We start from the raw sequence: 19,045 nt of genomic DNA on the forward strand, positions 1-19,045 counted from the left end.
TTAAGATAGCTGGGTGAGAATCAGGATAAGCAATAGTATGATTATTGGCCATTTAAATTTCAGCTGTTTCATCTGCTACTCTACTTTTTTTCTTGAATTAATGGTACTGTCTAACATATGCTGTCCAATGAAAAATAAGCAGTATTTGTTTCCTGGGTTGCAGGCAAGAGAGGTGCCCCTCCCTTACCTTTTGGATTGCTGCATTTTGTAGTATAATAACTCATGTGCAATCTCAGAGCTGGCTATAGTGGCCAATGGAAATGTTAATCATGTGCATTTTATTTAGTGTGTTTTTTGGGGGTGTTAGTACTAAAACCATTTACTCATTGAAAAGCATTCAGAGCAATCAGAGATGTAGAAACAGTTGTTGGCTAACTGACTTACTACTTAGTGGTATGGCCAGGATGATGGCTGTATTTAGCTTTGCAGTCAGCTACAGCTCACCCTGAGTACCTTTATCTCACCACAACAGACACTTTTCTTCCATGCTTTCTCATTAAAGTAAATAATTCAACCTCGCTTTTCCTGTCTCATTCATGACAGACTGTGACAACATCGTTGAAGGCCTCACATTCAGTGCCTCATCTTCTTGGCAAGAAACAAACATTATGGGACAGCAAGTGACCTGGTCTGCAAATAGGGCAAGTCACAATACTATGGGATACTCCATATCCTGGGCTGCCCAGCACAACATGGCAGAGGAGTGGTTGCAGATAGATCTACAAGAAAGGAAAAACATCACAGGTCAGTGTATTTTCATTCATTGTTACACAAAAGGGTTAAAAGAAAAAAGAATTATTGCTGACAAACATGTAAATGATTTCATATATTAAATGTTTATTGAGTCTGAATGCAGTTTTCTACTAACCTGAATTGTTTGAGTTTTTCTATACAAATAAAGAAAGAAGTATTCATACTTAAATGGATTTTAATACAGTGACAAAAGTAGACCCTATTCCTATGTCAAGGCATAGTTAAGTTTGTGAAAATAGTATTTTTTTATATTTGATAAAGTTTATGAAAATAGTATTTTTTTATCATTTCATGTTTAGCATGAATGTGTTTCTCAGCCCTCACAGCATACTTAAAATTTTCTACCTCAGGAATTCACGTGAGGTTACTTGTTATTTGTATGGTATTTAAGTATGCTTAGAATTTTTTATAGCAATATAGTAGAAAGAGTGAAGACAGAGATAATTCCGAGGTAGCATGCACCATATAGATCATTTTGCATGTAATTAGTTTTGAGAAGTAATCATCTGCCCAACTTAAGAGCTGTGTGAGTTTTGTTTATTTTTTTCATGCATATCCTGATTAGCACAGTATATAGCTTTTATATACATATTTATGTATACCTTTCCAAATGAATTTGTGTATCCAAAGTAACTAAACAATGAAGCATTTTGAAGATAAATGTTTTTTTGTACATATGTTTACTTGCAGAATCTTACACGCATTTTGTAACAAATGCTAGTGACATGTGAGTTGGAAATTATGTTCTGTACAACTTGCTTTCAAACATACCATCTCCTCATTTCTGTACAGTTACTTCTTGTAATTGCTGTATTTTGGACAGAAAGTCATAAACGATTAATAGTTCAGAAACTTTAAAATGTTATCCAGACTCCATTAAAAGTAGCATCTTAAACATGTACAGCAATATTTCAGCAGTATAAACAGGATATAAATGACATGAGTGAGCAGACCCTAAAGGAATTGCATCATAAGTAACCTTACGCTTAAACCTTGGCCAATGTAGTGGTAATTCTTTAGTACTGCAAGAAGCAGTGAAACTTGAACATATACTCAGAGTAGTGCACTCCCTTTTTTGACATAAATGTACTGTATACCTATAGTTTTTGTACAAAAATATTTGATCTGATGTTATCCTACTCGCCATTCATCACGTATGGGTCTAGGATCTGACATCGGATCCAAGTTGGCAACACTTAGACAACAACTTAGCTCAAGTTCCTCCCGTCCCATAATGCTCTGCTGCCCTCTAACCCCTCAGATCTCATTTGCTGCCATTAGAGACAGATGCAGATTGCTCAGCTCCTCTGGGATTCCAGTTTTAAAAAAGTAGGATTATCATTTTGGTTCTCTTTTTCTTCATTTTCTCTTAGTTTCTTCTGGTTCTAGTCTCCTACTGTTTCCGCACGAGTTAATCATTGTTTTTCTACCCCTCCCATTTGTTTGGCATTTGGGACCCTTTTTCAATGTTGTTAAAGTTTGTGAAGAATTTTTTTCTTTGAATTCAAATTTTCTTTGGTTGTCTATAGTTTAGGTTACTGTGTGTTTTGTGGTTTGTGTTTTGGGAAGGATTTTTCAGTTAAGGACTGTGGCAGGTTTCTTGACTCGCCTCTTGCTCGTTCCTTTGGACTTGGTTTTGTCTTTGTGGCTGTTTCAAGATGTCAGAGAAGCCTTCAGGGTTTAAGAAGTGCTCCTTATGCAACTGGAAGATGCCTGTCTGTGACTCGCACTTGGAGTGCCTCTACTGCCTCTGCACTGGCCACCTGGAGGTTGAATGCAGCATTTGTGATGCATTCAACACCAGGGCACTGATCGAGTCCTGGAAAAAACTTCTTCTGAAAGGAATGGTTCATGGGAGTCCCTTGGTCAAGGAGCCTTCGACCAAGTTGGGCACCTCTGATCACAAGAGAAAGGCAACCTCTTCTTCCTCTTCTGGAGAGATTCCAGGTTAAAAAGTCTAGGCTGTCGGATCCCAGATCCCCTGATCCAGCTCCAGCTCCAACCTAGGCGGTCTCTCATCTGAAGGTCTCAGATCCGAAGTCCTCCAGAGAGTCGACGCCTGGATCGAAGGCCTCTGGTCTGAGGTCTTCATATCCAAGGGTCTCAGAGTTGACTTCCAGATCCAAGGCCTCTGGATCGAGGCCTTCGGATCTGAGTCAGAGCGGACCTGTCACTGATATGATCCTGTTTGATGCGAGGGTTTGAGAGCCCTGCCCTCAGATCATTCTGTATCCTTGGATCTGATATGGTCAGATCTGAGACCCATGTCAGATCCTATTGTTCTTGAGGACCTTCCCACAGATCCTCTGGGAAGGGGTCATTTTTTAACCTCCCAGTGAAGGAGCTGTTCTCCGGATTGTCAGAGAAGACCCTCAGGATCCCGGCCCGAGTCTCCAGCTAGGTCCTCTGTTTCCTCCCGATCTTCCAGGAGCATCCTTTCTTCTGATATGGACAGGATGATATGGTCCTTCTTAAAAGCTCAAATAGAGTTGGGGCTTCTGACTTCCCTAGTCCACCAAACCAGGAAGCCTTCTCCTACTTCCCAGTTTTCCTCCTCATCCAACCCAACAGGGTTTGGATTTAAGGGAGCTAGCGAGCTGCACGGAGGTGATGGGGGGTTCTGGGACACCCTTTGTTCCTACTACGTTAGAGTCTATTGCTAGGTCTGCTCTACTTCCCTTGGGAAGGTGGGGCCATTGGTCCAGGTTGTCACCCCAGAGTCCATGGGGGTGGGTTTGGGTCTGTGCCTTTCGGACAATACTCCGCCTCTCTGTGCTTTGCCTCTTGATAACTCCAGTCCAGCCTTATCCAGAAGGTTGGAGGTCCTGGCAGGGTTTGTTCCTTCCTCCCTTGTGGTGTTGTCCATGGAGAGGGGAGGGGGCTTTGTCCAGTCCTTCCACATTCCAGATGGTGGAAAGAACTCTCTCTGCTACCAGACTAGGTAACCCTGCTCACCAGGCTCCATCCCAGCCCACGTTCTTATCTGCTTTGTGACGAGGCCATAAGGGTCTGGGAGTGGGTGATGTCTTCGGGAAGCTTTCTGTTTGCAACGCATATTCCAGGAGCATCCAACATGCTGGCAGACAAGCTGAGCAGGGCTATTCTGACCCCGCATGAGTGGTCCCTGAATACGCTAGCAGCAAAGCAGATATTCCGTCATTGGGGCCAACTGAGCTGCGATCTGTTTGCTTCCCCTCTCAACCATAAATGCAGCAGTTACTTTGCCTTGATCCCCCCACAGTAGGAGTCCCCCAGGGATGCGCTGACCCACTATTGGCCTCTGGGTCTTCTTTATGCCTTCCCTCTTTTACTGCTAATTCCGAGTGTTCTTCAGAAAGCAAGATGCCTCAGGACGCAGTTAATCCTCATTGCCTCCTTCTTGCTTCGACAGGTGTGGTTCCCTATTCTACAGTCTCAACTGAAGCACCCCCCTTGGGTGTTCGATCCGCTTCCAGATCTGATTTCTCATCCATCACTCCTCCCCTTCCAAATCTGCAGACCCTCCGTCTGACAGCTTTGTTTGTTCAGTTCCAGTGATTCTCGTTAAGTCCAGGCTTGTATCTCCTGTGAAGGACATTATTCTTGCTTCTCAGAAATCTTCTACCAAGAGGGTCTATAGAAGTAAGTGGAAGAGATTCTCTATCTGTGGTAAAGGTTGGAATCTTGATCCATTTTCAGCTCCTATTTCAGACATTCGTCTTTTCCTGACTTCCGTCTTTCAGGAGGGCATGAGTTTCTCTACGATTAAAGTCCAAATGGTAGCTATTTCTCATTTTCACCTTAATGAAGAGCCTACTTTCTCTTCATGCCTCTGCAAGGCTTTCTTGAAAGGTGTCTTTTTATTGCATCAGCCAATCAAGGATCCTTCTCTACTGTGGGATCTTGCTTTGGTGCAGGAATCTCTAGCTTGGGCCCTTTTTGAGCCTGCTGCATTGTGTGATCTCAGATTTCTTTCATGGAAGACTGCCTTTTTGTTGGCAATAACTTCAGTGAAATGAGTATCAGAATTGCAGCCTTCTTATTTGATATTCCATAAAAATAGAATAGCCTTGAGACCCAGTCCTTCCTTTATGCCAAAAGTGGGCACTGAAGCAAACCTCAGTCAGTCTGCCCAACTTCCAGTGTTCTTTCCCAATTATTATAACAAGGGGCAATACATTTTGAATACTTAGATGTTTATTGACAGCTTTGTTTTTATTTGCACAGGACTAAGTCTTTTCATCTCTCAGACCAATTGTTTGTAGCCTTTTCAGTCAACAGGAAGGGCCAAGCTGTTTCAAAAGTTACCATTTCTCATTGGATTTTCCAGTGCATCTCTTACATCTACTTCTCCTGTGATACTCCTTTGCCTGGACCAGTTAGGGTTAATTCTACCAGGTCAATGGCTACATCAACTGCCTTCTGAGCTCGTCAATCCTTGGATGATATTTGTGCAGCAGCAACTTGGTCTTCCCCTCATACCTTTATTACTCATTACAAGCTTAACCTAGTTTCTAGGAGAATGGCTTTCTTTGGCTCCACTGTTCCTTGGCATGTCCTTCCATGAGGCCACCCAAAAATGTTGGGTAGTTGGGGACTCTGGCCCATACATGATGAATGGTAACTAAGATAACATCAGATTAATAGTACTTAACATAACTTGGTATCTGTGTTATCCATAGTCACCATTCATCATAAGCCCACCCTCCTTTCCTCCTTCCTGAGGGACTGGCAGGAAATTTAATGGACTTTTCTGGTGGGAGGTCTACTCCGTCTGTCTTCTTTCTCCAGGACAAACTCGATCTGAGAGGTTAAAGGGCAGCAGAGCATTGTGGGAGGAGAGGAGCTTTAGATAAACTGTTATCTAAGTGTTGCCGGCACAGATCTGATGTCGGATCCTAGACCCATACATGACGAATGGTGACTATGGATAACACAGATACCAAGTTATGGCAAGTACATAATTTTTTTGTTGTCAGGGCGGACCAACTCGGCACGTAAAAATCTACTGCCAATGATTAGTGGACCGGAGTTCTGCTGTGGTGACCCCTAACTGGGAAAAGACGAAAGACACAACAAGTACATAACTATTAATCTGATATTGTTAATCCTCGTTCATTCCTTACGCATGGATTTCCTGTGGGTGTCGGTTCCAACCTTGGAACCAAGCCGGTCATTTTCCAAGCTTGCGTCAGCTACAAACTCTTGAGATAAACTCTTACCCACAATCCCCCTCTCCCTGTTACCTCAGATTTCGTTTGCTGTGTTGCCATTCAGTCGTGTCAAGCTGCTTCTCTTCAGCTTAGTATAGTTATTTGTTGTCAGAATAGTCATTTATATAACTTTTCTGTCAAAAATGTGTTTAATTTGTTGTCTCTTACCCTATCGCATCTAGCGACCATTTTTTCTTGAGTTTTCCTCTTTTCTCTACACCTTTTACCGCGAGGTATTTCTCCCCTACCATCATTGGCAATCTTCCTTTTTTCATACCTTCGGGTATTCTTTTGTACCATTGCTGGTACCCTTTCTACTATCTCTTTTTCTATCATGGCAGATAAGAAAGGTAATCCAGGTTTTAAAAGGTGTTCTGACTGTGGACACAAATTACCTACATCTGATGCACACTCTTTGTGTGTTTATTGTTTGGAGGCGTCCCATTTATCTGTTGACCCGCCCTGTACTATCTGTGAAAATTTTTCTAACAGAACCTTGTTAGAAAGGAAAAACAAGTTGTTGCTGAAGGGACTTCTTAAATCTCCCTTTTCAGAGGCTGTTTCTGGGTCGGAGGCCTCAACCCCTCCTAGAAATCAGACTATTACGACTACTGTATCAGCACTGACTGCTCAGAACGAGGATCAACAATACAGATGGAACATTATGGTAAGACATAACTTATTTTTTTATAGTATCACAGAATCTGAAAACTTGGGAATTTATGTATATCATTTGATCAACTTTAATATGTAGTAGAACAATAGTTTACTCCATTCAGAATATTCATTGTCCTTTTTTATACTTGGAAGATCTAGGTAAGACTACCTTGCCTGTCTTCAGTAAAAGAGTAACACGTTTTTTTAGAAATAGTTTCACTAAAAGACACAGTATGATAGATGAAGAGCCCAAGTAAAATTTGGTGTGGAAGGTATTTTAATAAAGAATGTCCCTAATAAGGTGTTAGTGGTTGAGGCTGTTGCCTCACAGATCTTTGGTCAGCCATGGTGCTCTGTGTGGAGCTTGCACCCCCTCCTCTCATGTCTTCATAGTTGTTACTACATGAGTCGTTTTCCTTCCACAATCTAAAGGTATGCCAAAGGTGAACTGACGGTCCTCCAAACTGTTCATAAATGTATGTTGAAAAATTAAATTTTATTGTGCCAAAACACTGTTCTGTTACTAAGTCTTCTTAAGACACTCAGTCTTGCTGGCTGGGTTCTGCTGAAATCAAAGTCTAGTTATAGTTGCATTCACAGTCTGTTGCATACAGAAACATGCAGAATATACACTGATGAGAGAATATACTTTGCAGCACCTGTCTTTAAGAGCAGTAACCAATAACTTTTTATAATAAACCACGCGTACTTCTGTTACGGGTTCAGAAAATGTTCTACTTTACTTCTCATATAGTACAGATGATGTGAGAGATATAATATTTACCTCAGGACAAAATGTGTCCCTACCAGTACCCCTAACATAACTAGATTTAATACAGACTTTATATATATATTTAGTTAAACACACACCCTCTTGGTTTTGGAAAGATACTGCTTTGATGACGCAAATGCTGACACATCTGTTTTTGTGCAAATGCTGATAAAGTAAACTGTCTTCAAGGAAACGCCTTGTGGATTAGAAAAGCATATTCTTAAACTTTCTTAGAAAAACATGTCATGTTGTCAGTTCTTTAAAGAAAGCAAATTACATTCTTGTCATGTCTGTAAAAAGTCAGCTTTCTTGATGTGTGTGTAATACACTCATAAGCAAGTTCCTTATTTTTTTAAGCCACAGTCATTTAGTATGGATGCTAATCACATATTACTAAACTCTGTTTCTGCATTTAAGCAAACTTTGTCTTATTCCTTATTTATGTTGCATATTTGTAGCAACGTTACATTCAACCTTAAAACTTTGTTGAGCATAATCTTATAATTCCCTCTTTTTATTTTAATGCATTCAAAACACTTTATACTGATATGTATTTTTGATACAAGTCAAAATGCAATTTTTCATAGTTAATACAATGATATCAAGTATTACTACTAAAATGAATGTATTTAGCAACTTTTTCTTTTGCAAATCATTTTGTGAAAATATTTCATCAGTTATGAACTGTCTTATTTTTTAACTTGATTAATTTATTCTTTTGCAATCACAGAATTTAATTTATGACTTAGTACTCTTTTGTTAACTCTTTACACCTGTTGAATTAACTCTTTACATTTATTGATTATTTTATATCAAAAGATTAGAGATAGATTAATATCTATTAATGCCAAGAACTATGTGCTACTCCAAGCATTTATACACTGCTGAAAATATACAGTTTCAATGTCATTTTAACCATAACATTGTGGTCATATCTCTGAACTGCCCATTAACATCTTGGTTGACAGTGAAGTGAACATAAAGTACTGAACTGGGCTTAGATAATAAATATTTGAATGCAATTATTTCAGTATATTTAATACTTCAGGATTTAAAAAAAACATGATTTATACACTGAAGAATGCTATGTACATATTATTCCATTAGCTGTATGAGTACAATATTTTAATATAATTTTCCTTTAACTGGGGTATCCAATACTAGTACAGATAAAATGATGGTCTAAAAAACAGTGATAAAATTACAATTAGTAATAAAATTACAACTTGACAAATTACTTTTGAACTTGTTACAGTATATCATGTACAGTATGTAGTTACACAGACTGTTTGCTATTCATGCATTTCAATCTAGCAGCTATCCTGGACCCAATTTTTTTAAAACAGTTTTTTCACACATATTTGTTACTAGACATTAATTTTATTTGTACTGAATTATTTTGTGTTTGTACATAGTCCAATCTACAAATTTAGTAAAATTAACATCAAGCAAAATCTTGGAAAATTCTTATGTCTCTTTAGAAGTATCTATTGTAATTGCCACCAGAAGCAACTATGCTTTTTGCATACCAACATTGTCTTGCCAAAAACATATTAAAAATAGTGACTATTCTTGCTCTGTTTTTACATATCTTTACTCTCTCTTGTATATCTTTAATAAAGTAATTTTAAGTCATCTTTTGTATAACTTTACAGATTAACAGGTTGTAAATACAATTTAATATTAAACAATACAATAATAACTAGAATGATAGCTATTAGCAACTTGTAAAATATCTTATCCTGTCAGGTTTAATCTGTTTACCAATATTTGTAATGCACTAATAGATATTTCTTCATGTAGCTTTATTTTAGACCCCTTTGCAATACTGTTCACATTCAGTGTAAAAGTGAGAAAGTATCCCTCCCCCTGTAGTATTGCACTATTGTTTATTTGCTTTATAATGTATGTCAGCCCAACACTTTAGTTATACATTTGCTTTATTAGGTTATTAAACTATAGACCTTTGTCTGATTTGATCATTTTTTGGCTGTTTTCTTTTCTGTTGCCTTTGCTGTGTACTTCTACTAGTAGTACTTATGTGTACCTTCCTGTATAATTGATTTGAACTGTATGTATACTATAACCCATCTGTTGGCTATACTTGATGTAACTAAGGCTTTTTTATTTTTAACATTTATGCACAATGGTGATATATTACAATTACCAAATAATGTTGCATGTGAACATTTTAACAATTATGTTTTAATAACAATAAGTTTTTAGAAAAACTCAAGCTACTTGTCTGGCATTCAGTCTTGTTTCTTATCTTATCTGCTCAACATTTGCTGTAACTATTCATCCAGTCTAGGAAGGTCTGAGCTCACATTTCAGTTAACCCTTTTAGCATTTTTCCTTTAATCATCTGTTAGTAAAATGCAGTTAGAAAACACTTAGTATTATATTTGTGATTTGTATAACTAGGCAAACTAAACATTTTACAGTTAGCTTACATATTTTTTAACTTTTGATTTCAGTATTTTTTTTATTTATTTAACTGCTCTGTCATTCATTTTACAAAGACTGTTTGACTAATACTATCTGTGATTTTATTCCTTTTTAAAATTCAGAACTTTAACTGTTTGGTGTGGTGTTACTATACAATTATAAAAAAAATGTAAAAAATAAATAGATATTAGCTTAACAAACACGTTTATATTTACATTATTTATATTTGCTGTTATCTGCCTGTTATTCTTGTGCATTGTATAAAAAGAAAATACATGTATGTCAGTCTTGTGACTTTCAGTGTTGTGACTTTAAATCTTTACTCTTATTAACTATTTTTATTTATTTTTTATACACTAGAAATGTTTTGTTTACCTTTTGACTATGCTATGAGGATGGCAGTCATATGCTCTACTTTACTGTAGTACTGATAAATACATTGCTTTAACTGAATGGAAGTTTTAAACATTTAAGAATGATTTGTATTTTACCATCCTACCATGTATGCTTAACCATTTTCAAAACACAAACATATTATAAAATATATCTCTTTTGTAAAGATCAGCTGTAGTTTCCTGCTGTTTCCCAATGTATGTAAGAAGTCAGTCTCTGTCAGTTCAGCTAATCTATTTTCTTCATCTTGCAACTGCTGTTGAAGAGTTTCTTCATGGTCTGCCTGATATGTCTCGGGAACCTGGTCTGTTGAATCTGAAACTCCTATGCACTTTTGGAAAAATGTTTGTATAACTTGTCTAGACTTCCTGAACTCATTGTGTCTGTCTCTTAGAAGTTTATTACATTCTTTTGTAACAAAATGTACTAGAGGTCTTGTCAGTAACTGATATGACTCACATGTGGTGACAGGACATAACTGTTCAACATCTGAATCACACAATAAAGATTTGTCATACCCCACATGGTTTTCTTTGAGATACCATTCAAATATTGTAATACATTTGCATAATGCCTTACTATCAACCTGCCCTAATGTTTTACATTTACTAATGTGCTGTGTAAACCAACATTGCAATTTTTTACATTTGCTTGAATTATGTATGAAAATACCCATACTGTCTAATAACATCCAAAATGTCTAATATCCAAACTGTCTAATAATATGCAAACTGTCTAACAGCAACCATACTAAAAAATGTGACGCAGAAAAAAGTCTTACCAGTTAGCAAGAAAACAGGTGATTAGGCTGTTGTTGCTGATAGCTGGAAACTTTTCAAAGTCACTTGAGAAGCTGGTGAAGCACAACAGGCAGCAGACTGCTGTGAAAGTAGATATCCACCTTTTCTTGGAGAATTTATGACACTGCACTTTCCTGAACTAGTCTCACTGGATTCAGACATCTGAAAAAACTTTACTGCTGCAAGCTGCATAAACTGGAATACTTCTGTTTAGGATTTACACATACGTACAAATGTTAGTTACTGCAATTTGGCTGAAGTAACCCTCTGCAGGGCTTACCCTTCCCTCTGTGTTCAAATGCAGGTATTAGGTTCAAATGTAGGCTAGCTTGCCATTGAAAAATTAATTTTAATTATGCCAAAACACTGTGCTGTTACTCTGATGCTTACTGTGATGGATTTGAAGTCTTCTTAAGACACACAGTCTTGCTGGCTGGATTCTGCTGAAATCAAAGTCTAGTTATAGTTGCATTCACAGTCTGTTGCATACAGAAACTTGCAGAATATATACTGATGAGAGAATATACTTTGCAGCACCTGTCATTAAGAGCAGTAACCAATAACTTTTTTATAATCAACCATGCATACTTCTGTTACAGCTTCAGAAAATGTTCTACTTTACTTCTCATATAGTACAGATGAGGTGAGAGATATAACATTTACCTCAGGACAAAATGTGTCCCTACCAGTACCCCTAACATAACTAGATTTAATACAGACTTTATATATATTTTTAGTTAAACACACACCCTCTTGGTTTTGGAAAGATACTACTTTGATGACGCAAATGCTGACACATCTGTTCTTGTGCAAATGCTGATAAGTAAACTGTCTTCAAGGAAACGCCTTGTGGATTAGAAAAGCATATTCATAAACTTTCTTAGAAAAACATGTCCTGTTGTCAGTTCTTTAAAGAAAGCAAATTACATTCTTGTCATGTCTGTAAGAAGTCAGCTTTCTTGATGTGTGTGTAATACACTCATAAGCAAGTTCCTTAGTTTTTTTAAGCCACAGTCATTTAGTATGGATGCTAATCACATCTTACTAAACTCTGTTTCTGTATTTAAGCAAGCTTTATCTTATTCCTTATTTATGTTGCATATTTGTAGCAAAGTTACATTCATCCTTAAAACTTTGTTGAGCATAATCTTACATATGTGGTGTGTGCGTGTGTGAGATGTGATAAGCTGATGCCCTGCCCAGAATTACTTTCTCTGCTTTTTACCCTGTGGGTGGCAGAATAGGCTCAAACTCCCCATGATCCTGAATTTGATTAAACCAGTAATCAGAAAATTAATGTTTCACTACCATCTGGCATAGCCATTTATGCAAGCAGATAATACAACTTCCATTCACAGAATGCCTCGGTAGGAATAGTAAGCACTGCATCAGAAGATTTTCAAGAACACTGGCTTCCCAAATGCTCAGGCAGTACTGATTTTTGTGAGATTTAACTATATTTTGAGTTAGGAATGGTGTCCTTTCCATGCCATAATATTAAAAACACTACAAATTTGAAAAAGGTTAAAACCAGGAGTAATTCCTCAGCTACAACTCTTAACATGCCATTTGTGTCTCAGAACTGTAGGAGCATCTGCACTGCTCAGTGAAACTTTCATGTCTTTTTAGACTCAAGAGAATGAACTTAGATGACATTTGAGCTGTATGTCACCTCATAAAAGAATCATTACCCATGCACGCACACACACACACACACACATATATATATATATATATATATATATATATATATATATATATACACACACACACACACACACACACACACACACACACACACACAGAGTTCCACAGAAGTTGCCAACTTTGTGTGTTTGTTAGTTGTCTTTTTCTGGGTTTATTTGTTATTATAGTAATAACCCAAGCCTGGGTGTGGGTAATGCTGGATTTACCCATTGTTGGCATGGTTTGGTCACAAGGGCGAAGCCCGAGTGGCCAAACAAAGCCAACCGTGGGTAAATACAGCATTACCCACACCCAGACGTGGGTTATTGCTATTACTAATGACATTATTTAAGAAAAAATAATTACTTTTCTTACATAATGGCATTGTATAATGCCTCCTTGCTGCCCTTCCGCAGCTGTCTGGTATTCTGCGGCAGTTCTGATGTACTGCGCATGCGTATGCCTACGCAGTACATCAGAAATGTGGGCAGAAGTAATGGAGAAAGCAAGATCTCCCTTGTTTTTTACTGTTTCGCTATGTTAAATGGGTTTAACATAGCGAGACAGCTTTAAAAAAAGCAACGGATAATCTCCGTTGCTTATTTTAAAGCTGTCTCGCTATGTTAAACCCATTTAACATAGCGAGACAGTTTTGAAAAAAGCAACGAAGAAAGCAAGATCTCCGTTGCTTTTTACAAACTGTTTCACTATGTTAAATGGGTTTAACATAGCGAGACAGCTTTAAAATAAGCAACGGAGATCTCTGTTGCTTATTTTAAAGCTGTCTCGCTATGTTAAACCCATTTAACATAGCGAGACAGGTTTAAAAAAAAAAGCAACAGAGAAAGCAAGATCTCCGTTGCTTTTTGCACACTGTCTTGCTATGTTAAAGGAGTTTAACATAGCGAGACAGCTTTAAAAAAAGCAACGGAGATCTCCGTTGCTTTTTTTAAACCTGTCTCGCTATGTTAAACGCCTTTAACATAGCGAGACAGTGTTTTAAAAACGACTTAGACTAATGGAAAAAGTCTGGGCGACCGGACCTTTTTCCATTAGTATAAGTCGATTTACAACGTGCATGCTGACCAATCAGCGTGCACGTTTTGGAATATTAATGGGGGGGTCATGGTATAATTTCTATTTTCCTATTATAGGAGAGGATTTATGCTTTCATATCTGGGAGAAGCAAGTGAAATGTGGACCCCAGCCTTTAATACATTATCATTTTTGCAGAAGACAGACATTTCTTCAGCTTTAGTTATAATTGTGTAGTTAAGCAAACAACCATGGCAATTTTGTTTCCACAACTTCATCTTTTATTTCTCTCTTCCCCTCCTGTACTGAGTATACAACCCTTTTTGCCAGACCATTAGCTAAAACATGAAATGTAGTGGAAATTGCACAGCAAGTTATTTCCATTTATAACATTTGTAAAACTCTCCATAGTGAAACGGGTTGTGTTATCACACAAACATTCCAGAATTCCTTGTATACTAACACGTTATCTTAGTTTTCAAGGCTTGCTTGACAAGCAGAGGTCTTGGCATACAGTTCCATTACATCTAACCTCAGTACCATCAGTGGCTTTTCTGGAATGGGTAATGTATTCACAACATTAGCATTTTTCTGACAAATCCTGGAACAGAATTCACAATACTGCCACTACTCCAATCCTACCACAAATCAAGACACCAAACTACCGGAATGCAACTTTAAGTAGATATATACAGCTATAAAAAAAGTACTGAAGCACAAATCCTGGAGCAGAATTCACAATACTGTCATTACTGCAAACCTACCACAGACTAAGGCACCAAACTATGCAGAAATTTACCAGTAACATTCTAGGATTTGTGCTTCAGTACTTTTTAAAGCTGTATATACCTGCTGAAAGTTGCATTACACTGCCTTTCTGTTTACTTTGCTACAGTTTTTTACCCTGTTCTTTGAGTCTGCCCCTCCCCTGATACATTAAGCTAAAAGTTTTTGAAATTCTAACCACAGGACTTGACCTCTGGTTTGAAAATTTTCCCCAACCCTTCCACCCTTTGTCATGATTTTAAAAAGGTGTGTCTCTGGCTTCTGCCCTTTATGGTAATCTAACTTCCAAAGTTGCTGACTCCCTCTTTCATTGCTATTGTCTGTTGTGTAACCTTTATAAAAGTACTTTCCCACCCATTGTTTTATATATATATCCATAATACTAAGTGTCCATCCAGCAAACAAGTATTGCACTTGATTAAACCTCTCTTACTACATACTGTCTCCTGCTCATTTTCCCAGAACTCCTATCTGCTTGGCATCTTAGTCCTCACACTGAGGGGATAGTGAATTAATCCTGCTCTATTCTTGGCACATAATTTATTTGTTTATTTGTATTTGTTTACCAGGCTAGAGCACTGATCGCCTAGACCTTTTTCAGACTCAGACCAGGACCAGTATCTACTTAAGTGACGTGCTCAGAGTCACACAGTTAGGCAGTGGAAGCTGAGGGAGTTAAACCTTGTAGCAATGGACCACAGGAAACTGCTTGTTAATAGTTCCTTAATCCTTTAAGCCAACTGCCAGACTAATAAAAGATTTATTTTATTGTTTTGCACTTCAGTTAACTCTTTAGAGTTCTACTGCTTTGCTTTTGCTTTATTTGTTGATTTTGCCTTCTCATTCTAAAGGACCCTAATACTTAAAACTGGTTTGTCAAGGCAGCTTTAAGTTTTGTTGTAGTTTTACACTCACAAGCATACCTCTCAACCGTACCGAATACCTTGGTATTTACCATTTTTGAGGGCAAAATAATGAGGTGCCACGAATTCCCAAGTGGCCCTTTGAATTCCTTTTTTTTGTTTTTAATTAAACTTGTTGCTGATGTCATCACGTGCAGGGGCATACACAATGAAGTCAGCTTCGTGAGGCAGACTGTGCCAACCTGTCAGAAGCTCAGAGTATCTTTATTTATTATTATTTTTTTTTACTATATGTACGTTCACATGTTCATCACATTGTGGATGTTGTTGTGGATGTAGAGCAGGGATGGGAAGAGAGAGAGGGCAGAGCACACTAGAGATGCAGTTGTGTGGTACTCACTTTCTGCAGTTAGGTCATGATTAAAAAGTCCACCTATTTGATCATCTAGTCCAGACCCCCCCCCCAAAAAAAATCAATAAACAATATCACTTCCTGTGGGCTCAAAAAATTATTCTTATTTATTTTTTTCTGTGTGATAACATGTAACATATACTGAAATCGACCCCCACTCCATCACTTAGTATTTCACTCATCACTACATCCTAAGACTTTTATTGGATTAAGCTGAATCTAAAAACCTAGTTTAGATCTCCCTCCCTCCTGCCCACCTAACTGCTGATTCAGCAGCTTCCACAATTTGGCTGAGTCCGTTACTGGGTATTTACATGTAATGTGCAATTGAGATGGACAAGTTTTTATTTTTCTAGCAAAGGGTATCACAGCAAGAATGTGTTGATGGGTCATTTTTCTTGAAAATAAAATGGTGGTATCTATTGAGCTTGAGGGGGGTACGTGTTGCTGGGGTTACAAGAGAAGTGAGGTCACTCCACCCCCACTTCTGGATATGGTATAATGTTCCCTTAAGTGTGTGTGTGTGTGTGTGGGGGGGGGGGGGCAGATCAAGGCGTTGAGAAGATTACATTGGTTGTTTAAGTGGGATGGATGTTTTATGTGACCTGTGAGTGTGTGTGCATTTTGAATATGTTGTGGAGCAACAGATTTTTTTTCTGTAAAAAATCGGGGAAAAAAGGTACTGGTACAAGGTGTCAGTAATATCCTTTTCCGTGAATGTGGTGTAATCGGACTTGGTATAATCGGACATATGAACTCAATGAGTACTGCATTCTGCCTGTCCTCGAGGTTAGTGCTGCTGTGGTAAGTCCTCCAGTGGGTGACTGGCACAGCAGGCAGGCAGCAGTGATCCAGATCAGCGAATGGAGGATGAGAAGATTAGTCTGGCTTTTTTTTTTTTTTTTTAACTATAATTGAATGCAAGTCAAAGCAGCCCAACTTAGAAGAATCAAGCAAGCAAGTACTTAGTTTCTGCAGCCAGTGCTGTGTGCAGCAGCCAGCATAGTCCGATCCACGTCCGCCCACCATCTACTCTGCAAACCCAGGATACGGATAGGAAGAGGATGAGAACTGAGACCACCTCCAGCTCCAGCAGCAGGTAAAAGAAAAAAAAAAAGCTAGATTCATTCAGCACCATGTTGACCCAAGCACAAACCATGCCATGATGATACAGATTACATTGTATGAGCTGAGTGATAGAGTGATCGTTAACTTCCATTAAGGGAAATGTTTTCATTTACAGTTTGTGATTGCAATCATTCAAGTGTGGGTGTGGGTAATGCAGGGTAGGTATATGTATGCCTGGTTTTGTTTGATTAATAAGGATTTGCCCTCATGACCAAACCACAACAGCCATAAGAAAACCCTGGCCTGCACTACTTGCAGTTCAATGATAGGTATTGCATAAGCATGAAGACCTCCTGTTCAGTAAAAAAGTGAATAAGGAGAATTTTAATGTAGCTGCAGCAAAGAGGAAAAAAAATAAGACTTGAATTACTTGTCAATCTAAGTGAATCATTTGGAGAAAATTGATAAGTCTGCAGCAAGGCTACCAAAATTATAGGAGACAGGCTATAGAGACAGATACAGATTACACCTACCCTATCATACCTCTCAGCTGTCCAGATTTTCGCCTCATATTTTTGATCTGTTCCTCATAAAATGTGCAGTTTTCTGGCAAATCATTGAGAAAGTCACTAAATAATGACATACATTTAAATTTCAGACTTCATATCCTTCAGAAAATGTATGCCAACACAAATCCTGTTTTTTTTTTTTTTTTAGCAACATTCTAAGATTATAAGAGCAATATTTAAAATCTGTCCCTATTTTGGGACTTTTGTTCCCTCTTATTTTAAGCTTTATCCAGATTTTTTATGATAAGAATTTGAGAATTATGTATACTGTATAGATGAATTTTCTTTTAATGTTCTCCTCGTGGAAGGCAGGCTAAGTGTAACTGAAGCACTAGATAGAAACCATTCTTCAATTTGCTAAAAGATGGTATCCCACAATTCTGTCAGAGTGGGCAGGGTTATATAATTATGCATGTAAACTGTATGTTAATCAGCGTATAGATTTTTGGCCAGTTGTACCTATTTTTCATGGGCCTTTGTCCAGATTTTTTATGATTCCAGGTTGAGATGATCTTTCTTGGTGTCTCTCACATATTGAACGAACATGGATTTTGTCCTAAACACAGTACCACTACTGAACTCCTATCCTTCCTCAACACTATTTCTCTTGGCAGAGATAACAATAAACTAGGGCTTTCCAAAGCATTTAATACAGTCTCACTTCCTTCTTCTGAATAAACTATCTAACCTCAGTTTCTCTTCCACTATCTACCTGGTTTTCTAGTTATCTTACTGATCGACTACAATCAGTAAAGTGGCTCTCTGCTCTCTTCACCCTTCTGTCTGTCAAAATGGGTGTTCCCCAGGGATCTATTCTTGGCCCATTATTTTTCAATATCTTTACTAGCCTACTCTATACCTCTTGTCCTCAGTCATCCCTTGTCCAATATACTAATGACTGTACAGTCATAACCACTGCAGATACACTGTCCGACCTAATTTCTGTTACTCAGACATCCTTTAACTCTGTCGAAAATTGGCTCTCCAAAAACCAGCTAATCCTGAATCCCCACCAGAAAAACAAACTCTTAATTTTCTTACCATCTTATATCTACTGTCTCTATCCATTCTCTAATTAACACACTTATCAAAGTCAAACCTAACACAAAACTTTTAGGAGTCATTATAGATGACCAGCTGAAATTTGATTTGCGCGTTAATACTTGTATTAAAAAAAACATCAAAAACGTGGTCTCTTATATAAAAATAAAAAGTTTCTTACCAACAAAGCTAAAGTATCCTTCTCACATGCATACCTGCTGCCACACCTATTGTATAGCTCTCAAATCCTCACAAACCTCGAAGCTTCTCTTCTAACTAAGCTAGAAACCACCTATAACAAAGTGGGCAGATGTGCAGCAAACCAAAACTATAGATCCCATCACTGTCTCTCTCAAAAAAACTTAAACTGGCTAGAACTACCCCACCAGCTTCTCCTATCTCAGCTTCAGATTATCCACTCTATATTATACCAACCATCACACTGTCCTAACCTATCTCCTCTAATCTCTTTCTACACTCCATCTAGGACTCTCCAAAGCTCTGACCAAGACTTACTACAGATCTGTAAACCCAAACACAAAATTGGTCATAATCTCTACAGTTACTATC

General features: G+C 37.9%; 1 protein-coding gene across 1 annotated transcript in view; it reads left to right on the top strand.

Annotated features, from left to right (window-relative positions):
- LOC122792239 (discoidin, CUB and LCCL domain-containing protein 1-like) overlaps positions 1–19,045 on the top strand; it is a 1,730,428-nt gene that overhangs the window by 1,359,349 nt on the left and 352,034 nt on the right. The window contains exon 8 of the mRNA XM_044059988.1: positions 544–744. Coding sequence (XP_043915923.1) covers positions 544–744 — 201 coding nt within the window. The remainder of the gene's footprint in view (positions 1–543; positions 745–19,045) is intronic.

Source organism: Protopterus annectens, chromosome 1.part2 (genome assembly GCF_019279795.1).
Source record: "Protopterus annectens isolate FY-2018-M chromosome 1.part2, PAN1.0, whole genome shotgun sequence".
Classification (NCBI taxonomy): Eukaryota; Metazoa; Chordata; order Ceratodontiformes; family Protopteridae; genus Protopterus; species Protopterus annectens.